The sequence below is a fragment of the Perca flavescens genome, chromosome 10, assembly GCF_004354835.1.
Source record: "Perca flavescens isolate YP-PL-M2 chromosome 10, PFLA_1.0, whole genome shotgun sequence".
NCBI classification, from domain to species: Eukaryota; Metazoa; Chordata; class Actinopteri; order Perciformes; family Percidae; genus Perca; species Perca flavescens.
In genome coordinates this window covers 24,782,711-24,809,310 of record NC_041340.1, presented here as the reverse complement: position 1 = coordinate 24,809,310, position 26,600 = coordinate 24,782,711, and the positions used below count along the sequence as shown (strand labels likewise).

General features: G+C 41.5%; 1 protein-coding gene, 1 long non-coding RNA gene and 1 other non-coding gene across 4 annotated transcripts; 1 reads left to right on the top strand and 2 right to left on the bottom strand.

Annotated features, from left to right (window-relative positions):
* The first annotated feature begins 1,717 nt into the window (after positions 1-1,717).
* Positions 1,718-11,497, top strand: LOC114563425 (uncharacterized). Of its 2 annotated transcripts, XR_003693614.1 has the most exons (4): positions 1,718-1,759; positions 8,211-8,464; positions 8,814-10,612; positions 10,789-11,497. It is a non-coding gene; the product is annotated as an uncharacterized LOC114563425 (long non-coding RNA). The 2 variants fall into 2 exon arrangements; XR_003693613.1 differs by having other exon boundaries at positions 8,211-10,612.
* Positions 7,899-19,318, bottom strand: mmp17b (matrix metallopeptidase 17b). Its single transcript, XM_028590293.1, has 12 exons — positions 19,279-19,318; positions 16,881-17,091; positions 15,689-15,821; positions 14,978-15,122; positions 14,707-14,815; positions 14,330-14,507; positions 13,738-13,914; positions 12,276-12,369; positions 11,262-11,335; positions 10,933-11,082; positions 10,318-10,587; positions 7,899-8,978 (listed from the first exon to the last, which is right to left on the bottom strand). The coding sequence occupies exons 2-12, from the start codon at positions 17,004-17,006 to the stop codon at positions 8,590-8,592; spliced, it is 1,845 nt and encodes a 614-aa protein (XP_028446094.1). The 5' UTR covers positions 17,007-17,091; positions 19,279-19,318; the 3' UTR covers positions 7,899-8,589.
* Positions 19,319-26,381: 7,063 nt separating this feature from the next.
* Positions 26,382-26,453, bottom strand: trnaa-ugc (transfer RNA alanine (anticodon UGC)). The gene has a single exon. It is a non-coding gene; the product is annotated as a tRNA-Ala (tRNA).
* Between the last annotated feature and the right edge of the window lie 147 nt (positions 26,454-26,600).

Below are 26,600 nucleotides of genomic sequence, written 5' to 3'. Positions count from 1 at the left end.
ACATATGATTAAAATTGTAGATTTTTGCATTCTTTGTAAGTGGGCAAACCTGCAAAATCAGCAAGGGGTCAAATACTTATTTCCCACTGTAAGTATTTACTTAGAAAAAGCCAGCTGCATTAACTTCAAAACCATGAGCTAATTAAGTGTCATTTACTTAAAATAAACAAGTTGTCTTCACTTAACAAGTATAAGAGTGTTACTTACTCAGAATAAACAAGCTGTGTTCACTTAAAAAATGTAAGTTTATTAAGTATTGTTTACTCAGAACTATTAAGCTGCACTAATTTACCATTACTAAGTTCATTGAACTTACTTTTTTCAAGGCAATGAGCTTCCATACATTTTTTAAGTAAAGTCAACTTGTTAAAATTACCAGTGCAGGACTTTATCATTCTTAGTATGTTATTACTAAATTATATTAAGTTGTACTTAAGTTATGTTTTTAAGTTAAGGAAGAACATGTTACACCAACTTGAAAAAATTAAGTTAGTAGAACTTTTTCTAAAACTTTGAGTATACACTACTTAATCTATTTAAGTACTTTGAACGTTCGGGTTTACAGTGTAGGTATTACGCAAAACGAACCTAGGAGTTATTAACTGATGTGTACCTACTCTGTCGCTCTCTGGGACATGTTTTCATGCTAATCGAATGAGTTTGGAGCTTTGACGAGGCTCCGGCGGACCGCTGGATAGCTTACAATGCTAGTATTTGGGGCATGGGGACACTCAAATTAAATCGTTATTTAATACCACTAAAAAGGCTTGAAATATCACCACACCTTGACGTTAGCATAATGAAAGTCCCTAAATGTGAACCGAAGCATTGACAACATTGTAAGTGTACAGATAGTTTATTAAAAAGATAGATTATAAAGACAGTCACGTAGAACGTAGAATCTCCATAGACAGTATGGGAATCTCAGACTCATTTGCACGGCGCTCGTTTTGGGGTGTTCTAAAACTTTTGACCGGTAGTGTGTATATATATATATATATATATATATATATATATATATATATATATATATATATATATACAGAGGTGTCAAGTAACGAAGTACAAATACTTCGTTACCTTACTTAAGTAGAAATTTTGGGTATCTATACTTTACTGGAGTAATTATTTTACAGCATACTTTTTACTTCTACTCCTTACATTTTCACGCAATTATCTGTACTTTCTACTCCCTACATTTTAAAAATAGCCTCGTTACTCATATTTCAGTTCGGCTTGTTTTCATTCTAGCTCGTCAGTCATCGTTCAAAAAAACACACACACAAAAAACCCTATCCAAATCGCTCCATCCGGAGAGAGTGAATGTGATTGTAGTTGGCTGAGAAGTATAGCTATTCCGACACCCTATTGGTTTGTACGCGATCCATAACACCTGTACAGACCCGGTGCTAATACGCCACCGGTGCCTTGACGACCGTTATCTACCGGACCGAATAGCAACACGGATTTCGGTGCCTTACGGCTTAGGTGCCTGCGCGATGCTCCGAAAACGGACGTTAGAGGGAACTGAACATCGCCGCACGGGACGCTAGTCAACACTACAGTTGGAAGCAGGTTAGCCTAGCGTTAGCTAGAAGATGGAGTAAACATGATAAAATGCTGAGAGCTAAACGGTGTAAAAGTGTGTCTATGCTTCACTGGAGAGGAGTCTGACACTAGACTGTAGCTGCCGTTGTCTGAAAAACACAGAAGAGATGTAGCCTACGTGTCACCTTTTTCAGCCCTTCTGAGTTTGCAGGTATGATTTTAATATACTGTAACATTATTATAGTCATATGATTTTGTCCCCGCGTTTTAGAGTTAAGCTGTTGTCCTTAATGGCATTTCCCCCTTACATCAGGGGTCTTGAACGTTTTTTAAGCCAAGGACCCCTTAACTTAAAGTGAGATGTAGCAGGGACCCCCTACTACATATTGTATGAAATTAAGTTGCATATTAAACTGGGCCTACAATAACTGTTAGGGTAACCTAAAGCCTTCTTACATACCTTTTTTCATAAGCTATTCAAATATTAATTGTTGGCATGATTTTATAAATCATATTTTAATGTTACATATGTGGCACAGTAAATCTAGGATTAACTGTATCTGTGGGCTGATATCTTAGTGACTACCTTACCTATAGGCCAGTAAGCCTATCATCAGTGGGAATTTATATTTGCTAATAATATGTTGGAATTATGTTAAGGCATTTTATCTTAATTTTTTTTTAAAGACTCAAAAATGTACAATAATTTGGAGGGCCCCTGCAATGACTTTGAGGACCCCTGTTGAAGATCTCTGCCTTACATTACTTTTACTTTTATACTTTAAGTAGTTTTGAAACCAGTACTTTTACACTTTTACTTAAGTAAAAAGCTTGAGTTGATACTTCAACTTGTACAAAAGTCTTTTCAAACCCTAGTATCTATACTTCTACTTGAGTAATGAATGTGAATACTTTTGACACCTCTGTATACATACATACAGTGAGGAAAATAAGTATTTGAACACCCTGCTATTTTGCAAGTTCTCCCACTTGGAAATCATGGAGGGGTCTGAAATTGTCATCGTAGGTGCATGTCCACTGTGAGAGACATAATCAACAAAAAAAAAATCCAGAAATCACAATATATGATTTTTTAACTATTTATTTGTATGATAGCTGCAAATAAGTATTTGAACACCTGTCTATCAGCTAGAATTATGACCCTCAAAGACCTGTTAGTCTGCCTTTAATATGTCCACCTCCACTCCATTTATTATCCTAAATTAGATGCACCCGTTTGAGGTCGTTAGCTGCATAAAGACACCTGTCCACCCCATACAATCAGTAAGAATCCAACTACTAACGTGGCCAAGACCAAAGAGCTGTCCAAAGACACTAGAGACAAAATTGTACACTTCCACAAGGCTGGAAAGGGCTACGGGGAAATTGCCAAGCAGCTTGGTGAAAAAAGGTCCACTGTTGGAGCAATCATTAGAAAATGGAAGAAGCTAAACATGACTGTTAATCTCCCTCGGACTGGGGCTCCATGCAAGATCTCACCTCGTGGGGTCTCAATTATGGAGCTAGAACAGTGGCAGTAACCTGAGGTATTAAAAATAGAAATTGGCATTGAAACAACAAGTACTGGCACTGAAAAATGTTCTACTGAAAAAAAAAAAAAATCTTAAAATCCTATTTTATTTTTATATTTTTATGCATCATGAGTTTTTCAATTACAATCTTTACACATTTTGTTTTCAGATTTCGTTTTTTCAATGATAGTTTTTTTACGCTGTCAGGATTTTTACAATGTCACTGGTTTTCAGTTTCAACTTTCTGTCACTGTTTTGGCTTGAGGGGGCGTGGCTTGAGGGGCGGGATGACGAGGGCGTGATTTAGGGATAATTTGCATACTCGTGTGTCACGCTCTGGACGGGGTAGGACACAAAAGCAAAACACAGGGCGAGGTCAATAATACTACTGTTTATTAGAAAATTAATAATGTCGGTGTTCCGTCGTGGAGGTTATGGGAGTGAGTATGGGTAGGTTGTGGCTCAGCAGAAGTACAAAACGGCAGGCGAGAATAGTCGGAAACAGGCTGGGGGTCCAGAGACACGGAGAGCAAGGCAGAGGTCGGCACGGGGAGTCCAAACAGAAGATCCAGTTGAGGAGGGAACAAAGGCAGTGGCCGGCGGTGGAGGGAGAACGGGGTCTAGGAAGCAGAACACAAAAACAAGATGAGGGAAAAAAAAAGGCAAAACTACGGGAACCTCAGGATAATGACTAGAACTGGAGATAGCTAAATAATGCACAGGAACGCAAGTGATAGTTACGTGGCTGAAACAATTATCTGGCGGGGACTGAAAGCAGACCTCTCCCTAATATAGGGAGAGTGGCAATCAGCCCCAGGTGCGTGGACTGGAGCAGGTGTATTAGATTGTAGTGATTGCAGCAGCCTTGGTGCCGGGGTGCCTTCAGTGGTAGTGGGAATTCAGGAAACTGAGGAACAAAAAGAGACGGACGGAGACAAACAGACACAAAAAAAAGGGGCAGAGGCAAGGGAGACACACAAAAGGGAAGGGGAGACAGCTCAGGGAGGTGGGGCCCTGACATCGTGAGAGTGACTGTGCGCGCTAGTGGTGGGCAGATCGAGGCTTCGTGAAACAATGAAACCGTTGAAGCAAATGTGCCATATTGTGTCGAAGCTTCGAAACAATCTGACACCCGTCTCAACGATGACACCTAGTGGTCACTTGCAGGTGTTGATCTAAAACAACCTTGACAATGAGCCATTTTTTATTATTGTATTTTTCTAATATGTGAAGCTTGTAACCTCTAGGCTCCTCACTGTGCATAATGTTATTTTGGTCATGACAAAAGAATATTAATAAAAGAAATCAAGCCACAATGTCTCAATTCTTTATAGATTTTTATTCAAAAATATGAATGTCCCAACAGTTTATTATATTTCAATCCTAATTATCTATCTATATCTATATATCTCTATCTATATCTATATTTCTATCTATCTGTGTATCTATATATCTACCTATCAATATGTTAATGTGTCACTATGTATACTCTGTCTGTCTCTAGCCTATCAGTCAATGTGTACATTTAAATGTAAGCCTAAATATAACTAAACAACTCGCACTATGAATGTCACTATATTACCAAAAATCCGCTATCTCAAAATCAAACTCCTCTCACAAAAACCCACGAGGTCAAGATGCGTTGACTTCACTTTTATACTGATGTGCGATTGTGTGTTCCCGACCCTGTCAATCAAACGCTGATTCATGCCACCTGTTGAAACACTTGTGAAACACTCCGATGTTTCATTTAGCCGTAGTCACGTGACATGGGTGTTTTGAATCACGCTTTGAATCAGTGTTTCGAAACATCTGCGCTTCGGGATCTCGACAAAGCTTCGGAACGTCAGTTTCACTTCAGCCATCCCTAGTGCGCGCCCCTCCACCTGAGTCCGTCATCCTCACCATGCGTGGCATGACCTTAGACCTCATATCACTGCGATGACTTCGACAAGTTCACCTGCAGCTACCAAATCTCAAGTAAGTCTGTTTACAGTTTTTTGTTGTTTTTTGACGAACGCGTCACATGGGTTTGTTTTCTCCGGATATTGAGAGCCAGACTGTCATGGCGGCCGTTCAGAATACGATCTCATATTGTACTAAAATAGTTCACTGAAACATGTTTCTGAAAACATTTTAAGCGAGAAATAGGCCGTGCAGTTGCTGAATCTGTCTTCATTTCAGCTCAACCAAGGTCAGTTTAGAAGATTTTCGTCAGATTTTGAGAGACTAGTCACGTCACCTCACTCCGCTTGCCATTTCCGGGTGAGTCCCGACTGCCCTGCCGGTGACTTAACTCTCGGCTCGTTGGAGATGAACTGAACATAGGCTCGTTGGAGATGAACTGAACATAGGCTCGTTGGAGATGAACTGCGCCTCGCCTGTAAAGTAGACGAGAGCAGGCGACAGCAGCCGGGGACGGTGACAAAAATCTGCTCTCAAGTCAGACAGTTTCTAGCCGTTTCCAGAAGCCTTCAGCAGGACTAAGCCAAATTGTTGCTGCTGTTGTTCTGAAAGATATTAAACATTCTGAACTTAGCAGAACCTTTCCTTGTTTGTTTTTTTCTTCATATTTGCAAAGTTAAATGATTTAGCATTTAAATATCCATTATTATAAGCTTCAGTCTCAATTTAAAAAAGCGATTAATCGCAATTAATTACAGCAAATTGTGCAATTAATTAGTTAATTTTTTTTAATCGATTGACAGCCCTAATAAATTTTCAATTTTCAGTTGAACATTTTTCAGTGCCAATACTTGTTGTTTCAATGCCAATTTCTATTTTTAATACCTCAGGTTACTGTCACTGTTCTAGCTCCATACTCAATGATCCTAAGAAAGGTGAGAAATCAGCCCAGAACTACACGGGAGGAGCTGGTCAATGACCTGAAAAGAGCTGGGACCACCGTTTCCAAGGTTACTGTTGGTAATACACTAAGACGTCATGGTTTGAAATCATGCATGGCACGGAAGGTTCCCCTGCTTAAACCAGCACATGTCAAGGCCCGTCTTAAGTTTGCCAATGACCATTTGGATGATCCAGAGGAGTCATGGGAGAAAGTCATGTAGTCAGATGAGACCAAAATAGAAATTTTTGGTCACAATTCCACTAACCGTGTTTGGAGGAAGAAGAATGATGAGTACCATCCCAAGAACACCATCCCTACTTTGAAGCATGGGGGTGGTAGCATCATGCTTTGGGGGTGTTTTTCTGCTCATGGGACCGGGCGACTGCACTGTATTAAGGAGAGGATGACCGGGGCCATGTATTGCGAGATTTTCGGGAACAACCTCCTTCCCTCAGTTAGAGCATTGAAGATGGGTCGAGGCTGGGTCTTGCAACATGACAATGACCCGAAGCACACAGCCAGGATAACCAAGGAGTGGCTCTGTAAGAAGCATATCAAGGTTCTGGCGTGGCCTAGCCAGTCTCCAGACCTAAACCCAATAGAGAATCTTTGGAGGGAGCTCAAACTCCATGTTTCTCAGCGACAGCCCAGAAACCTGACTGATCTAGAGAAGATCTGTGTGGAGGAGTGGGCCAAAATCCCCCCTGCAGTGTGTGCAAACCTGGTGTAAAACTACAGGAAACGTTTGACCTCTGTACTTGCAAACAAAGGCTACTGTACCAAATATTAACATTGATTTTCTCAGGTGTTCAAATACTTATTTGCAGCTGTATCATAAAAATAAATAGTTAAAAAATCATATATTGTGATTTCTGAATTTTTTTTTTTAGATTATGTCTCTCACAGTGGACATGCACCTTCGATGACAATTTCAGACCCCTCCATGATTTCCAAGTGGGAGAACTTGTAAAATAGCAGGGTGTTCAAATACTTATTTTCCTCACTGTATATATATATATATATACTATATAAAATGAATACTGCTATGTTATATAAGCTACCTCTACATTGCAATCATTTTACAAAGACAATAGAGCAGATGTTGCTATATTCATATGACTTCTTCCCCATCTTTATGCATCATAAAGAGTGGCTTGAGAACAATGCGCCTATGCTTTGATCAAAGATCACAACTTTAAAGCATTCTATTTGAAATCCTATGAAAAAGCAATATGTCATTATGATCATAACCATGTGGTCTAACCTTATATCTGATGAGGTGGACAGGAACATCTCTAGAGATCAAAAAGTCCCAAAAGCAAAATGTGCAGCATAGCAGAAACTAATATTATCTTTATTTCAACAAGAACCTCTGATAACAAAAGCATCTTTGTATGCACTTTCATCCAATAAGAAGAGCAATTTCTTAAAGATGAAAACACTAAAGTCATTGCATTGTGGATCCATAAGTTCAGTGCTTACCTAGATTTTCCCCTTTCACAAAGCTCTGCTGTTCCACCTGCAGCAGTCTGTGCTCCTTTAAGCTTTAAGGTCAAAAATACAATTCAGGGTATATTCTATTTATATATATCTATAGTATTAGAATGAAGTGAGCTTACCAGACCTCTGTAGTCCACTCCTCGTCTCTGCTGCAGGCTAGCTGCTCAAGGCTACATTACCTATTACTAGCAAAACACATCAAATTTCCAAACAAACTGCTGGAGTTGCATTGTGGGTAATGTAGGTGCTAGGAATAACAAGAGAGTGTGTGGTATAAAAAAGTTGATGAAGTCTCTGGTTCCACTTTATCAATTAGTTTTTTTTTTTTTTTAGATTATTTTTGTGGGCTTTTCTGCCTTTAATGGACAGGATATCTAGGTGAGAAAGGGGGAAGACATGCAGGAAATCGTCAAAGGTCAGAGTCGAACCCTTGACCTCTGTGTCGAGGCATAAACCTCTATGTAAATGTGCGCCTGCTCTACCAACTAAGCCAAACCCGGCCACGATTTTTTATTTTAATTAGATTTTTTTCTCTTTTCTAACTGTCCATCGTGAGTGTGACAATGGTATAAAAGTGGAACCCTAAGCTACTCTTAAGTAGGAGCTGGACTCAGGTCATGGTACACCTGGTCACCTGGGAACAGCTACTGGCTCTAATAAAAATATAAAAAACACATTGCACCTTGTTTGCTTCACCCATACACAAAGAGACATTTAAAAACAACTATTGGTGGTTTTATAGTGTTGTTGTTAATAAGTTGGAGCTTTGCCTTGGCAAACAGCTGGGAGTCCTGTCGTCAGAGAGACATGTCCAGCTTCTACAGTCATGGCAGTAAACTCAAGCCTGCTCACCAGCCATGTCTGGCAGCGGTGCACAAGTGCTGGTGGATGGATGAACTGTTGACGTAACTACAATTACAAATGACCAGGGTAGCACTTTCCCCCTGCTTCCAGCCTTTATGCTAAGCTAGGCTAACCCTGTCCAGACTCCAGCTCTGACTGAACACGCAGAGTGGCTCGATCTTCTCTTCTCATGGTGAGTGTTTGTAGTTTCTCTTCTCTGCCTAATTAACCCTAACCCTAACCTAACCCACATGGTGACTGTTTGTGCCTCCTCATTAAAACTGATAAGACAGCTGACTTCCATAGTCATGTGCAGCTTTAGATAACCAACAGTGTCCATGTAATCAGCAGCAAGAAAGCAATAGAAGATGTCGTCCGGCCACCAAGAGCTCCATTTTGGCACATGCATTGTGTCCAGATGTGTGAACCTCTGTCCTGTATGTCTTTATGTTGATTTCCATGTCTCTCCCTCCTCCTTCCTCCTTCTTCCTCCTTCTCTTTCTTCTCCCTCCATCTCTCCCTGAGCTCCTGTCTTCCTGCAGGCGGAGACAGAGACAAGGAGAGGTCGTCCACCACAGGAGAGGATGAGGAGGAGTCGGGGCAGTCCAGCCAGTCTGCAGTAGAGGATCGTGGGTATCCGTCCTGCAGTGTGGAGCCTGGAAACGTGAACTTCCAGTATGAGTCTCCTTTGAAGAGATAGACAGAGCCTGGAGAAGAGGGAGAGAAGTTTTCACAACTTTTGAATGTTTTGCAGCCAAAATGTCATTTTATTTTGTGTAACAGTGACAACAGATACAAAGTGCTTGCTTGTTTTTCCAGCCTCTTTCTCCCTTTTAATCTGAACTAACCTGACATCGCCAGACCAAATCCCAAATGCGTGTTAGTCTGGAACCTCTCAGTTCATTTTTAATTTCCAAGAGGCGTTATCAACAGCCGTAAACCAAAATGCATCTGGACATGATTGGATAATCGTACAACCAGTCAGAGCAACGAGATGTGACGTAGCAGAGAGTGACAGACAAATGTAACAGACTACAGCGTGCAGAGATGAGCTTTGATGGTGGAGCTTCAACGTGTCTGTTACCATCAGGATTTTAAAATAGTACCTCAACAGAAAGTTCGACATAATGATGCAAAAGCTATGTTTATGCCTGCCGTAGTGTGCGAGCCAAAAATGATGTCATCACGTATTTTGTGTAAAGCTCCACAGGTTGACAGTCATCATATCAAATACGCCCCACATGAGATAAACTGTTGTGATTGGCCCGACCCGGGTTAGGCCCGCCGGAACTCTGTGGAAGGGGAGGAGGACCAGACAGATCTGCCAGAGAAAATAAAACATGAGCTGCAGATTCGTCTGGTTCCAGGGTTACGGTTTGGAGCCGTATGATAAAGATTCCTTTGGAATAAAATTAACAATAACTAAATAACCCGCAGAGAAAATAAAACATGAGCGTCTGGTTTACCGGCTAAAACTGATATCAGACATATTTTAGCTGCCCTGCTAAACTCACTATGGATTACTATGAACAATGAAATGTTTATGGTCAAGAATTAAGGATGGGGCTGTAATCGATCTTCAGAACAATAATATCGTAGCAATACAATTAGATTAGATTAGATTAGATTCAACTTTATTGTCATTGTGCAGAGTACAAGTACAAAGACAACAATACTTGCTTTAGTAATGAATGAAGTCACCCTTCCTCTATGTTTGTTGTGATCTGAGTGCCTCTCATCTTTATGCGCGTGCACTTGAGTTCCTTGTGCGTCGGTATCAGACGCCGAGGGCAATGACAAAGTGTTGGGGAACGGTCTGTGAGAGCCGTGTCCAGACAATCCCAGCCTACTTTTTCTTCAGTATTTTGAGTTTAGCCCATTTAACCAAAGGCCCCGTCCTGAACCTTAACTCACCCTGACCTAATGAACTTCTAAATCCATGAACTAAACCATTGTACAAGTGAAACTAACACAATGTTGTCTCATTTGGTCCTTATAAGGATAGACACATGTAACGTGACACACAAACATGACTGTTGTCCTCACCATCGCTGTCTGTGGTGATGCCACTGACCCCTTCTCTGAGCAGCTGAGTCCACTTGTCTTCATGCTTCTCTTCCTCAGCGTTTCCCATCTTCCCCCACACAGGGCCCTGCTCTGTGTCCCAGACCAGGCCCCACCTCCCTGCTGCTGCCTCCGCCTCCTCCTCCTCCTCCTCGTCAGCTCCAGCTAGGTCGCCCCCCATCCTGAGGGCGGACAGGGGCTGAGGGTAGCCCTCCTGCAGGGACAGATCCCTGAACAGCCAGAAGTGGGAACCTGCAGCAGGACACAACCTGGAGAGGTCAGATGCTCAGTTGGCTGATTCACACAGCCAATGATATTGCATTATTGGAAAATGTATTGAGTTGATAACACTGGGTAGCAAACAGCTGTCAATGTGGACACCGTTTTGCTATGTCATTTATTTTGTGTTGAGTCAGTGAAGTGTAATTTATTGTCTTTGTTGTCTTTTTTCAGTCTCTTATGAATGGACTCAGTTACTGGCTCATTCATTTATTCATGCTTTTATTGAGTACGTCTCTGAGGAAGAGGAAACCTGTTCGGGATATGATGTAAAAAAGGAAGTAACATTGCTACTGTATTAACAAAATTGGAGTATACCACTGATAAAGATGATGGCATGATCGGACTGTCTCTCAAGCACAGCGTGAAGCCGAGGCAGGTCAGCAGGTAGACCCCTCCACAGCCTTCTGACTGAAGCCCCGCGACCCGACACCAAGCCCCCACCATTGACTCGCCACATCCTCAGACCTGGAGGGACGACAAGTAAAAGATGACAGAATGGATGAGAAGCGAAGGAATGGAGATGCAAGGGTGACGTGATCCAGCTAACCCGAGCCACACAGCTTTCACCTTCACAAACTACTTCAATCAATGTCTTTTTTTCTAATTTGACATGCCTAACGAGTGAGTTTGTGGTGTATTCAGACCTTTGAAGAAGAAAGTCTCCCCACGGATTCTTGCCACAGCATCAAAACTGATGTTACAGCGATCTATGAAGGGGCTGAATGGAGAAAACACACAGCGAAACTTGCGTAAAGAGAATCATTCGATAGGATACAATCAAAGACAAACTTTAACACCTTAAGTCAATGCTTAAAAACAATACTATCTCATGCGGTGATCATTTCCTTGTTTCAAATTTTTTTCATGACAAAGACGAGATGTTGACGAATTGATATACATATACATCTTGCTTCAGACAAGTTTGTTTAGAGTGTTAGACATGCTATCCATGCTAAAGCATGCACAATAAAATTGCAACACACATTGGATGTCAGGTCTGTTGATTTTAATGGCGCCATGCAGCTAAATGTGATCTATACATCTGCTGGTTATTAAAACACAGCATTTTATATGGAAAATTAGTTTTTGACAACTGTGTCATACTCGCTTGTATTGTGTGCAACAATGAATATAGTTATGCATATAACAGTCTAATACATCGCTACAGGATGACTGTGAAGACAGCATGTATGTTCCATTCATCTGGAGGCCTCTTTTGTTAAATCATATTGGTTCAAATCAGGACATCTTTCATATCTGCATCATTGGTTAAATACATAACATAAGACCAGACATTCATCATCATACAACCATTTTGCATCATTGTTTGTGTCATTTTGTGGCTAATTTCAGTTCCTTTAGCTGAAAGCAGTTTGATTAAACGTTCACTGAAAAACTATTCTACAAAACACATTTATCTAATCTAACTAATCTTTTCATGACTAAAATGTCAAGTGTTTAAATCGACAAAAAATTAAAAGGATAAGGTTGACTAAATATGACTATGACTAACATGGAATTTCCATCTCAGGACTAAGACTAAATCACAAAATAGATGACACATCTAGTGCTTATTGTAGAGCTGTAAACACATTTTGCTGGTGAAACAAATCCAAGCTGGAAATGTGTCTTAATCTATTTTATGTTGTAAGTCATACCCATATCTGTGATCATGGTGGTGGCCTCTGTGGTGCCGCTCAGGCTCAGGGGCGAGGCGAGGAGCGTCAGTGGCCAGCAGCTGATTCCTCTTCCCTAAACCAAAAATCAAATCAATGTAAACCCTATGGCAATAAACAGCTAGATACAGTAATGCTAAAGCAATAATTATGCAGGCAGAAAAGACACAGACCAAGTGTTTGTGGTAGTGACCACACGCCACTTTCTTTTTTTTTCGATAATTATTTCATGAACTCATCTCCAGTATAATCAGACATAAAGCAATCTCAAGAGTTCTAATAACTTGGTCAGTATACTATTGTCAATCAGAGAGCCTATATGAATGTTACAGACACTTGGAAGCATGCTAACATGCTCACAAAGACAATGTCAACATGCTAATTGCTGATGCTGCTTTATTAATTTAATTATGAATTAAATTAAATTCAACTGAACTTACACATGATGACTGGAACTGCATTGGAGATAAGTTTTGTGGGGTGGACAGGACTAGCTGTTGAACGTGTACTATAACAGAGTGTCACGGAGAAACTGATGCCATATTTTCCAAAAACAAATATCAAAACTTGAAAATTGAATGAACCAATTCGAGAATATGTTTGCTCTATATATTGGATATATAGATGTTTCATTGGATACAAGCTTGACTTGCTGGTGGTGCTAGTGTAGATGAAAGTCATTAGGATTCATCTAGGCACCATGGATATCTGTTCCAAACTTCAGGGTCCAATGTTGAGACATTTTACTGAAAACCACACAAGTCAACCTCATGGTGTCACCATGTCAGCTTTCATAAAGAAGAGCAACTGAGGCAGAACCTCCTGCCACATCAGCCCTGAAACCAAGAAGGACGATGAATTTAAGTAAAAAAGCAGCTGCTTGATCCTCATACTGATGAATATGAACAGAGGTTTGCATACCCAAGAACACAGCTGACTGGCTTAAGAGCTGCTGACAGCTGGACGAAGCATGCGTGCATTATGCAAAGGCAAAATTAATCAAGGACCTTTTTTTTTTTTTTTTTTTAACAACAACGCAGTCTCACATTTCAACACAGAGAATTTCTTTTTCTTTGATTCTTTCCAATACATGGCTGTCTGTACTTCCTCAATAACACAACAGAGGTCAGTCCACGCAACTGGTTCACAGCTGTCCTCAGTTCATCCAAATCCAGTTTTATGCACTGTGTGGCCCTTTTTACTATCGGAAGACATAATAATGAAGTCATTGTCTCCTTTCTCTGATGTTGTCATGCTATGGTTTGGTCAGTGTGATATGTGCATTCTCACATGCCAACCAGGACCAGAATTAATAATTAATTAATCAATCATGTGACTAGAAAATATGTTTGCACCCTAAATTCTCATGGTGGACATTCTGTCACCCGGGTGGGTGGGATCCTTCATGCACCTGCTGATGTAAATGTCCTCCAAGGAGCCTTACCATAGAGCTGCGTAATGTGCTCCAGATCCTGAGGGCCCAGGCGGTAGTGGAGAGGGTCTCCAGCAGGACCCTGGTAGTACGGCCTCATCACTGAGTGGCGAGATGAGGAGTGAGCAAGGCCCAGTGCATGGCCAAACTCATGGACCAGCACTGTGAACAGGTCAGTGCCCTCAGTTGCTGGGAAGGAAGAAGGGGGGGGGATGAGGTAAAGATAGATAAACAGAACGATGAGCTGATTAGAAGGCGTATGGGTGTGTAGTTCTAATATCCAGCCTTATACTTCACTTTTGGTAGGACTGATTTGGCCTCGAGCCCTGCGAGCAGCTACTACAGGATTACATAGGTTTACAGCACAGCACCAGATGGAGCTGCTGCACATAACAAACAACAAAGTGACAGCGTTGCTTTTCTGACAATGGTGCTGCAAAGGCACCACATTCAATCTCAGGGTGCCACTACAGAACAGGTTGGAGTAGTCTTACTCAAGAAGGTTTTCCTTCTGGGGAGCATGAATGTATGACGCCTGGATGTCACTGTGCAATTAAGATGTAATAATATTAGAAGTGCAGAAGTTATTTTAACATTGTTCCACCTGGCTGTCTGAAGGCCCACTCCTCCTCTGCATCCAAATGAACTCCTCCTGCCCGTGCACGGTCTGATGGGAAGAAAGCATGGCCGACTGCACCGCCTGCCCCATCAAAGGGATAACCATCACCGTGGTAACCATGGAGGAAGTCTACCTGTAGGTCAGCTGCCTCTGGGTTGCCCACCTGAAGACAGAGGGCAATAGAAAGGACGCTAGATAGTGATTAGGCCTCTCAGGGCAGATTTGGGAAACCTGCAGCAGTAGGGCATGGATAGTTAAGCCCAGCTTCTGTCCTGACATGGTGTTCTACCAGCCCTGTAGGAAACTCATCTTGACCATCTTTCTCGTATGTCATTAATGCAGCATCAGTCTAATGTACCAACCTCGTGGAACTCCAGGGGTGTTGGCTCTGCCCACACTCTTAAAGCATAAAAGACCAGGGAGCGAATGGTTTCCCGGGACAGATGAGAAGAGGAGGGGTATGAATGCAACCTAAGAATGTAACAGAGTGTTTATGTGTTTAATAGAGAGACAAATAAATGTGGGTCTGTAAAAAACAAAGTTCACAATCCTAACTGAAAACAGAAACTACTCATGTTTGTTCCAATTTGATCATTATCAGGTATGCATTACAAGAAATGAATCTGATCCAACCTCCAGTTAATGTTCCTGCGTGACCACATGGAGATAGCCCTTCTCCTCCTCCTAATGTCGTTCCCTTCTTGGTTGGCCGGTGATTTGGATGGCTCGTCAGGTAGGGAGCAGCGTGGACTGTTCATCAACACCATTGTCTCCTCATCTGAACACACCAAAGCACAGAAGAACCAGAGGAGAGAGTCACGTATACAACACCAGATTCAAGAAGGAGTAGCCTGAACATGAGCTGTTGGACCTTAAAGGAGACATATCATGCTCATTTTCAGGTTCATATTTCTACTACAACATGTTAACATGCTTTAATGCTTTAACATACTATCAGTCTGAATGTACCTGTATCAACCCTCTGTCTGAAACGCTCCATTTTAGTGCCTGTCTCTTTAACCCCCCTCCCAAAAAGCCCAGTGTGCTCTGATTGGCTTGTGAGAAAAATATGTTGCACCTTAGCAAAGGTAGTTGTCAAGCCGTGGGCGGAGCTACTCAGATTGGGGGCGGTGTATCTAATGAGCCTGCATGTGACAGAGGAAGGAGAGCTGAATTTGATTGGCTGATTGAATCACGTTTTCACAAAGAAACTGACCGGGTCATCTTATTTCAGTTTGTGGGTCGGTCGACTTTTCAGGTACACTGAAAAATTTACTCTTTTATGACATGTCCCCTTTAAAGTAAAGCATACAGGTTTCCACAGCCACCATCTGTTCTCCTTACCTACAACTCCAGTGTCATTAAGGCCTGCAAACCTCTGCATGGCCCTGACAGCGTTAGTGACAGCTGTCCAGGCCTGCAGCTGACCAGTGGAAGGGTCTGAGGGTGGGAGGTAGCCATACTTCATCAACCAATCCTATGAGTAGAGAAGAGCAGGTAGTTATCCACATACATTGGCATCTGGCAACCCTAAAGAAACATACATTGAAAGTGTCTACAAAATTTCAGTGTTTTTTTATGGTTATGTTTAGGCAACTCAAAGCAAATTAATGTCTACAACCCACAGGTCTCTGACACTGGATCACTTGGTCCTGTCTCATGCTTCAGGTCAGCATTATTGCCTGGCTTCCTCCCTGTGAGTTCCAGTATAGGCAAGGAAGGCACCGGAACCGGTGAACATTTAAGTGCAATTAAGTGCATTTGTGGGAAATAGGGTTATGTGGATATAACCTTTATCGCCTCAAGAGAAAACCAACAAGTTTGGTCTGATCCAAAGTTTCCCTCCATACAAACCAAATGAAAGGTAGAGCTCTATGGCCTGAACATATTTTAGGATTTCTATCAATGTACACTTTGTTAGCATGCTATCTTGGCATGCATGCTTTCTGCATTGTTGTCTTCACTTGGACCCATTGTGTTTGACATACAATGACTTGATATAAATGGGACGGACTAAATAATGATCCGATAGTTGAATCAACACCTTTCTAGAACATTATAACCTCCTGGAAAGAGAATGTCTTATAGGACTGATGGATTAGATTGCATTAGTTTGAGCTAGGTGGAACTAATAAACTGGCAACTGAGGGTATGTACAGTATATACAGTATATAACCTGAAAGCAATGGCATCCTCAAGCACAAGTCAAGATTTAATTCAGCAGTTTGTTTGACAGGAGCCCTTTCAGATCCAGGATGCACAATTCAGGTGTAGTAACACCATCGGGTAAACTGGACTAACTGGGACCCAAACTCAAAATCCAGACTCAAGGTCCTACAAAATTCTTTTGAGCCAAATTGTCACCCACCACTCATGTTGCTTCTGGTAGTGCTAATAAGCAAACATATGTTTAGGTATGTCTCCTTCAAATGAGTAGATATACAGTAAATAAGCTCAGAGTCAGATATGTAGACACTGATTCACATTCCTGATTGCATTCCTTGCCCCCTATAAATGTTCATGCTGTCTCTTTTACCACCAGGTGGGTGCCCTCATCTTCAGTGGGTGTCACTGGTGCAGAGGAGGGTGTTGGGGTTGTATCAGCAGCAGCAGTTTGCATCCATCCGTTGCACAGCCACAGAAAAACAATCCACTTCTTCATCTTGGCTGAATATTTTTGCACAAAATATTTACTTGAGAAAAATCTTCAAAGCTGTTCCATTGGAGTCCGAGATTATTTTCCATCCCTGGAGTGAAATCAAAAAATAAGATGAAAATGGAAAAATTTTACACAGGATTTACAGCAGTGAAAATAACGTAATCTAAAGTCTGCTGTTTGGTGCTGAGCAGGTAGTGTACAGTGGACTGAGAGCAGTGAGTGAATAAAACAGCAGAGTTGCAGCCAGACAGAAAATCAATTGAAACTCTTTATAAAGCTTGTACAGCCGAGGGAAGCTGCAGATTCAGCTGATAGTTTCTGTACGTTCATCACTACGATGAAAATTGTCACATTGTTTTCATATTATAATGATACATTGTTAATTCATAATCAGGGGTTGAAGTGGGCTGGAATGATCCGGAACACTATAAATAAGTAAACTCAGACCTAGTCTCACATTCCCAGCTGTATCTCCACAGCTCTGTGGATTAAGGTCTGGCACCACAGATGCATTCTGGGATAGGGGAAAAAACCCTCTGGGTTGTTTGCATTTCTTTAAACCAATCACAACCGTCTTTGGGCAGTGCTAAGCTCCGGACGCAGCAACGGTGGCTCTGCATAATAGTCTCGGGAAGGAACTTGTTTTGGTGGAACATTTGCACCCCTCAAAAGAAAACGCCACATACAATATTAAATAAAGTTATTTGTTGACACAGTACAGTAACGTGAGCTAACTAAATTAGCTGGATACATGGTTAAACCTCATAGTTAATGCATAGTGAACATATTCTTCGTAAATATTTACAATCATTCCCCGAAAGAACCAAACAGGCCTTGGCTAATATGGTCTGCACATGGCTCTCGCCTCTAATGTCACAAGCAGACATGGAGGTGTTTGAGCCGATATGGTGCTAAGAGTGCTGGGATGGGGGTGGGAGGGTGTGCATCAGCTTCCGCGTCAACGTCCAGCCACTAGGGGTCAGGACAGCATCATCAGCTATAACCGCTGTATGAGCAGCGCCATTTGAGCACGCACAAAATTTTGAGCCCAAAATCTGTCTGAAATTGTGTTTTTACCCAAATACTCTCTGGGCTCGCTCCCTCACATATGCAAATCCAGAGGATGCACTTTTCACTAGGTTCTTATCTCTAGTGTCTTCACTAACTAATGCCTTCTACCTGCCCTGGCTTTTTGTGCATACGTTATTCCTGGTCAGATAACTGAACAGCTCTCTGTTCTGATAACACTCCAATGTCACGACAGCATGAATGAGTTAAAGTAGTGAGTGAATGAAGTTGACGGGAAACATCCATATTGTATTCCCACTGGGGAGACAATACACCAGATGCAATCAGAAGATGGACAGCAATGATCATAAAACACGGAGGGGAGGGCGACGCTGACTGCTGCACAGGACACTGATGCATGTGAGTGTGTGTCCGCATCAGTCAGACACTTCATTTAATTAAGTTAGAGGGTACACCATTTCAGTTAAAGCATGGGGGGTAGAGAAGAAAGGATGAAAGGGAGGGATGAATGGAGGAGGGGGACAGTGTTAAGGAAATGAGATCAAAGAAGCAAAGAGAGTACAGGCCAAGAGTCAGGAGGGCTAGACTGTTCAAAACCAAATAACCAAAGGTAATATTATTCTAATTCTGCAAAATATAATATTTTAATACAAATATATTTATAGCATACACATCATAACTCATATTAATTGAGCACAGGTTGCTTGGCTTTGACCCCAACTGAACTGATGAATACTGTTCCAGAGGATTCTCTTTCAAAAGTAACAAAAAACGAATAAATCTCACATGGAAGTTTTTTTGTTTCATATATTGCTTATTGTTTTTTTGGAAGTCAACAGGGATCCAAATGAAGAATATACAGTAGAATCAACTTGCAACATGCAGCTTAAACATGCAGAGTAAATTGAACCTTACAGGTTTGACAGTTAACTAAATAACTAAAAGGTTTCCATTTAAAAGGTCGAAAGAAAATCTTCTGGGCTGGGCTGGGGATGCTCAGACCATAAGTATTTCTAAAATCCTGGATTGATTCTCAAATGTTTACTTTCCTTTTTTTCACTGTAGATTAATCCGCTACACAGAAGCCCAGTCGTCAGTAATTCTGACACATGCAATGTTGTCACCATTTGGCACAGGCCTCCGATATTTAACACTTTTCACCACAGCCCATGCAAAAACACTTTAAATCCAATCTAGTCCAGTAAAAACAGCACACAACCGTAAACAAGACAGTTTCCATGCTTACCTTCCTCCTCCTCTGCATCTGTCCTCCCTCTCACTCTCTCTTTATCTGCCACTATAGGAACAGATGGGTCCTTTCTCTTCTCTTGGTTCTTCCCTCAAAGCTCAGCTCCAAGCCTACCCCGCCCCCCCCACACAAACACCACCACACACACACACCCACACACACATATCCTGCACTGCCATGACAAATGTAAGCTTGCATGTTTGCAGAAACATCCTCTTTCTTTCACTAAAGAAGATTTGGCCTCAGTTTGCTCACTCACTCCATCACTCTCTTGGCATCTGTGAGCTCCACATCCCAACCAATATTTAACATGTGAAAAATAAATGCTTTGCTTTTCCCTGATTCCTCGATTCTAAAACTGAAACATAAGTCCCGACACGGCACTCAGTCGCCGTCTGGTGTCCTGCGCGTGATCGGGGAGGATTAGTGAGTGTTACACAGCAAAGATGGATTTAGATTTTGTGTGCGCGTTTCCCTGTGTGCAACATCTGCATGCTCATGTGTATCTTCTCTGATGACGGCATTAACATTTTACACACAATCCTCTTAACGCAAGGATTACAAACTGAAATGAAGACGAACAGATTTCTTTCCTTTTTTCTTGTGTTCTTTCTCCGTGTTGAAGTCATTGGACCAACTGTTAGAGGCTCGGCACAGCCAGTATTGTGACCTCTTAATTCAAGTGCAACATTATTTTGCGACATTCTTCTACTCAACTCTTTCCATAAACACATTCATCACAATCCATTTGAAGTTAAAAAGCAGAGGACATAAAGTGGAATCACTTGCTGGAGAGAATTGCAAGAGCATATTTTCTATAAGCTTATTCATGCCAACACTGCTATTCTCTCTCTTTCTTCAGTCCTGTTCCTAATAGCAGTTGAGGCGTCCCACTGGGATCATTAAGTTCCACCTAATCTGCTCTTTGTCTGCTGAGGGACAATGGCTGATAGTAAAAACACGTGTAGGGCTTATGAGATGTTTTCGCAGGAAACCTGATTCCTCCGATGCATTTCCGCAGCAGGACGGACGGACTGACGCTCTTCAACAAGCCTTCTCTGAACTGCTCACATTTGCTGTGTTTCCTCAGTGTAGATTTACTTGCTCACCACACTTAAGTACTTTTATTTCAGTACAACTTTGAACGCCGTTGTTACATGCAGAACACCTTGAACAGTCACATTCTCGTCTGATCATGAAATGCAATGACACAGATGTACCTGTTCTGCCTGTCTATTATATGCAAGCAAAGGGATGTTTGCATTATCCCCTGTCATGGCCAAAAGGGGAAGATGTGTCCCAATCTGTGCTGCTATTTCACAGAAACTGGGAGTTCAATTCTGTGATTGTCTACCTGCATGCCACACCCTCACAGCCTGTGACTGTGACAGAGCAAGTAGCTTGAATAGGAAAGAGAAGACAACAGCTTTTACAAAGCTCACTAAAAATATCCTCACATCTGTATGGACAGAATATAAAAAAAGAGAACGGGAGTCGACGCACTGGCTTGAGAGCTGAGATTACATTTTTACAAGCATGAAGATGCTTTCACATGTTCTGAGCCCAATGTGTCAGACAGCAGTGTGGAACTTCTCTGGAATCCCTTTGGTACTGACTGGATAGTCACATCATAGACCTACTGCAGGGTCTGCAGTACATGCCGGGGCCTTTCAGTAGGAGTGACGTGCACTGAGTTTTGCTCCGCACCTTTCCTGAGTGCCCAAATGTGACACAGGAAAATGCTGCATACAAAAAAATAGACCAGGGAACAATTTGTGTTTGTCAGATTACATTCTTACTTTAAGTCTATTTTGTGAGTGCAAATTATTACTTTTGCATCCAAACCATTTTATTTAGCCCAAAAATTAAAGTTGACACAAAACCTTCAATAAGTGGTCTGTTACCATTTCTTCTTGATTATAGTGTATTTTGTAAGTCTAGTCTAGATTGACTGCAGACATGTAATTTACAGCCATTTCATTTAGCTTTTTCCTTTATAGTGTTATATATCTTTTTTGTGCATGTTATAGGTGTACAAAGTGAAAAAGCCCAAAGTCCACCCCAAAGGGACTTACCATCTCCAACAGAAAACTGGGATAGGTTCACAAACAGTGAACAGTGCTCCAAACAGTCACTTTGTAACACAAGCAGTGCTGACCTAGCTACTGCGCATGTGCGAGTCCCAAAAAAGATGGTACATAAGTGAGATGCCTCACTCTGTAGCTAAAACAGAGAGCTCAACACACAGAGGGAAAAGAGGAGCTGCAGCAATCTTGATGTTTTTTAAAAATTAAACCATGTAAACCTATTCTGGTACAACCTGTAAATACAATTATGAACCTGAAAATGAGCATAATATGAGCACTGAAATGTGGAGCACTGACCATGCCTGCTACAGTCACATATCATTTACTCACCACAGTCAAACCATTCCAGCTAACTGATTGGCGTGTCTGGGACAATCCCAGCCAAAGATGCCTACAGTGAAATTAATACATTCATTGTAGACGGTCATGTTTGATTATTTTTGCTTATTGCTTATGTGTTTGTAGTACTGTATTTCCTCAATGCATCAAGAGATTCACATTCTGTTGTGTGCAGGTGTACTCAGGTTTTTTATTGTCACCTGAAGGATACACTAGCTGGAAGCAGGGAGCCTTCTGGGGCTGAAAGGAATACCTGCCAACTCTACCCAGGGATGAAAAAGGCTTACGGGCAGTGTTGTAATGTAACGAAGTACGAATACTTTGTTACTGTGCTTAAGAAGAATTTTCACATATCTGTACTTTACTTCGTTATTCATATTTCCAGAAACTTTTACTTTTGCTCCACTACATTTCCTAAAAATTAATTATACTTTTACTCCACTGCATTTCCCCCTAAGCATCATATTTACTCGTTACTACAAAATAAAATCAGAAGAAATTTGTTACACTGGGAAAAAAAATATAATTGCTCCTAGATTGCAAGTTAATGCACCTCCATTCCAGTTCGTGACATAACGCCTGTTTCTTGCCAAGTGGCAAAAAAAAAAACTCAAGTATTATTCTAAAAGGAGATATTAACTTCTACTAAAGTCATTTTCTAGTAAGATACTTGTACTTTTACTCAAGCATTGCTTTCAATTACAATACAAGACTTCTTACAGGTAATACTGTGCTAAAAATATATCTTCCGCTATCATAATGATCAGTATCTACAAAGGAAGCATATGAAATGAAATAAAGCATATGTGCCACTGCAGACAGGCTGTTTGTTACAGCCACACTCAGATGTATGTTCTACTGTATGAAGCAGTCCATCTCTATGTTTCCTCTTTTTCACAATAAGTTCATTTGAAAACATCAAATCAAAGTTTCTGGGGTAAATGAAGATTAGGCATTTCCTCTGTCACCGTGACAACAGGCGACTTCCTCATGAATGCAGCTACTGGGACAGGTCAAAGGTTACTTGGTGGTAATGGCTGATGGATGCTGGGTGGGCTGGGGATCTTGGTAAATGTATGAATGGAGCTGTGTGTCACGGACTGCACAGTGTTTCTGCCTCACACTTTGACTGAAAGGCCCATAGCCTCTCACATACTTTGTTGTGAGTTGTTGGAGCTGCCACAAAACAACAATATAACATACACAACATAACGCAACAATACACAACATTTTCTTCTCGTAACCAATATTTGCCATTTTGTTCACTGCTAAAATTCACAAAAATTATAAAAGTGTTCAGGGATTCCACTAGAGTTCTACTCTGTGTGGTTCTGTCTGATGACGTGGAAGCATTTAGCCTATTAAAAGTTCCTCGCCCTGATGTTGCTGTGACAGAGCTGACCTGTGGTGGCTGGGGATCACATGGTGGTTAACCACCTCAGCTCCGGGTGGAGGGCCAAGAGGTGGGGGCTGCAGCTCCACAAAGAGCGGAGTGTGAGATAATGTGGACGTCAGAGCAGAGAGGACAGTCAGGATGTTAGAGAATTACTCAAATCTCGGTTGAGAATGACTTCAAATGGAATTTCATCATGTGACCATACCCAGAAACCCACAATAAAGTGCTTATAAAATATTACTTGTAATGGTGATTTCATGGCTTTTCATGAAAACAAGGGAATAAAGGTAGCCTAGAAATCCAGACGCACTCTAGCGGCAGCAAATTTAATTTGCCGCAAGGGTCGTCTAGCAACTCCCCGTTGGCTTGCGAGCTGGAAAAACCAAACTCTAGTGAGGCCAAACACATTGTGTATAGAGTCGGTGGGCGGGCTTAACATAATGACGACAGAGTTGCAAAGGTTCCGCGTGAATTCCCTGCTACTTGAAAACAAAGAACATGGCTGCTGCTGCTGGCAAACAGCGGCCTTTCGAATCGGCTTTGGCAGCAACTCTGGAAGACTTGGAGTTAAGCTTTTCTTTGCGAAAAGAACAAAGAACGGCACTGAAGTCATTATTAAAAAAGGAGGATGTGTACGGAGTTTTGCCGACCGGATACGGCAAAAGTTTAATCTATCAACTCGTTGCTCTGGTTGGTTGTAGCGCTATCCTATAGCGTGCAGAGGGAATTTGAAAGACAACCGTTTATCCGCCCCTCGGATTGAGCCCAGCCAATGGTGTGTTCCCAGACCCAACATCTTGATGTGGGTCTGGCTAAGGGATAGTTTTCCCAAATACCAAATCAAATATTTTCTCACTTATCTGGTATCATAGACTGTATGAAGGTAGAACGTGTCCAAGGAAAAAGACATTTCAGCTTATGCTCTGTTGACATGGGCCTGGAACTATACATACAGACCCAGCCTGCACTGAACATATGTATATTCATTTATATTCCACAGAGTTCAGCAACACAACTGTAGCTAATGTGCTCCTAGAGCAAGGTCTCTAAACCTGGACAAATGTCAAAACTATCTACATAACTACAGGTAGGCCCTACGTGAGGTAATTTGGGTGAATTGGTCTTGTAGAAACTCAACCTTTGCCACTCTTGCATTAATATTTTTTCAAAGCCCAAATTACATTTCTGCTCACAGTGATGAGTGGCTTCTAAGTCACTTTGGTCTCACAGGAAATGTTGAAGAACCCCCCAAAAAAAAAAAAACTCCATTGCAAATAAAACATGATAATGAGATAAAAAGTAATATCAGTTAAATATAATTAACATATCAAAAGTATACTGAAAATGCAGAATGGTTTTCAGAAAGTTACATTATGTAGTTTATTTGTTTAACGTTTATTTAAGGAGAGTCCCATTGAGACTAAGAATCTCTTTTTCATAGGACACCTGGCTGAGATGCACAGCAGCACAAATACAAACAAAAACCTACAGACAGGAAACACTAAAAGAAGAGAAAATTAAATGGAACTCAATTTCAAGCAAAGGAACTCACATTTTAAAAGAGAAATTTAAAAGAGTCCATTTCGTAGGCAGGTACATTTAAAACATTGACATCTTATATCTGTTTTGTTAAATGCCTGTAGCATGGACTCCCTCCTCCCACTCTGGCTGGCTGTTTAGTATTTCCCTGGGAGCTGTGTGGAGGCAGTCTGAGTGGCAGAGGGAGGACGAGCCCCACCTGAGTCCACTCTTCCTGATTGCCTTCCTGTTTCCTAGTTCCAGTTGGAGATGCAGTTCACTCAGCTGTCTGTCCACACAGCCAGCAGGGGGTGGGGGGGTTGCTTGGGCTCTAGGTTGTGTTAAGAAATTCTAAAAGACGTGTTCGTTTGATTTCGGAGGAGGAAGGAGAGGCTTGGTCTAATTGAAAGATTAAGCAAAATGTTTAATAAAACAGCATGATGAAAACGACATGACAAAAACAAATGATACACTGCAGCTGACAGTGGACTGAAATGACATGCCTCCTCTTCAGGAATTACATCAATCAGTCACGTGACATGACAAACAATACACTGTAAAACAGCGGACTGCAAACGTGCTTTCCCTGTCGGGTCACAGTTCGCAGTCCTGTGACATGAAAAAACAATCAAACATAAAACATGAAAACACTGGCAGCAGTGGACTGCAAGAAATGCTTCCCTTATGGGGTCACAGTCCACAGTCCTGAATCATTCTCAGAATCAGAATTATAATCCTTTGGAATTGTGGGTGTTTCCTTGAATGGAAACTGTCCCAGGTTAAAGACACACCTCTGATTTCAGCTTTACTCCAGTTCCCAGACAAAGGTTGTCTATCATGGTAGTGCCAATTCTATTCAAGTTTACAGAGATATGCATTTCCTTTGTTCTAATCAAGTCTGGCCTAGCAGGGAGTGGCTCCCTAAAAGGCAGAAGCAACAGTAACCTTTTCTGTGAGGACAATGAGTCTTCTCCAATATGCTAAATGTCAGACAAGACCTGATGATTCTTTAGAAGCTTGAGTTTGGGGTGAGGCAGACAATGCTAATTAGTGTGGTGTGATGCAATCAGTATTGGTTCAGTGTTTTTTTTTTCTAGCTACAGTGTTCATTTAACTAAAAGTATTTTTTTTTATCAGACATCACCAGTGGTTTAACTTTTTACAACCTAACAGCTGTCTTTGCGGTTCTGCTTTGCTTTCCACACACTCACCTTCACCCATGCACTCACTACACTACTGAAATACATGTTTTATTCAAGTAAATTTATCCTTAATTGTATGTGGTCTCCCTTTTTTGTCATAACCTTTGCACTGGTCATGACACCCTTTCTTAATTATGATGGGTTAAAGATGCTGATTTGTGAAATAAGTCCAAAGGCCCCTGGTGAGTCTTGTGCACCCCTCCTACAGGACGTTGATTGACTATTACACCAACAAGATTATTTCAAATTGTGTAGGCCTACTCTTGGAAAACAAAAAGCAGCAGACAGTGTTCCAAAAACTCTAAACACAGCTACGTTGTCGCCATTGAAAGTTGAGGACAGCTCAACTTTGATTAGTAGCGTGCCACGCTCGTCACGCAGCGACAAGCGTCAGTTTGTAGCTTCATGTCGCCGGCTTCCATCGAAATCGATTTGTAGCCTTTCGCTTTATCGCTCCTACTGTGTACACAGTAGTCTAGCTGAAGTGCATACGGAGCAGATATTCGTCTGGTTGTTAGTGGATACGTAGACCGCCGTGAAAAGCAGTGAGCCAAAATGTGGAGATGCCGGGGATTGAACCCGGGGCCTCATACATGCAAAGCATGCGCTCTACCACTGAGCTACATCCCCATATAGAGATCAACGTAAATATCAGGCTATTTGTATATGCTTATAGCACATTGAAATTTAAAATAATCGTTCCACGTAGAAGGCCGGTCTGTTTCTATAACGTAGCCTAACTTTAATCTAATATTACTTCCATAGGCTAACTTAACA

What these genes read in the sequence shown, in the direction of transcription:
- mmp17b (XM_028590293.1), bottom strand. Translation starts at nt 17,006, where the DNA reads ATGAAGAAGTGGATTGTTTTTCTGTGGCTGTGCAACGGATGGATGCAA. An exon ending in CACCCCTGGAGTTCCACGAG is followed by an intron (nt 14,508 to 14,706) that starts GTTGGTACATTA and finishes CTCTGTCTTCAG; the next exon opens with GTGGGCAACCCAGAGGCAGC. An exon ending in GGAGACTTTCTTCTTCAAAG is followed by an intron (nt 11,083 to 11,261) that starts GTCTGAATACAC and finishes TCGTCCCTCCAG; the next exon opens with GTCTGAGGATGTGGCGAGTC.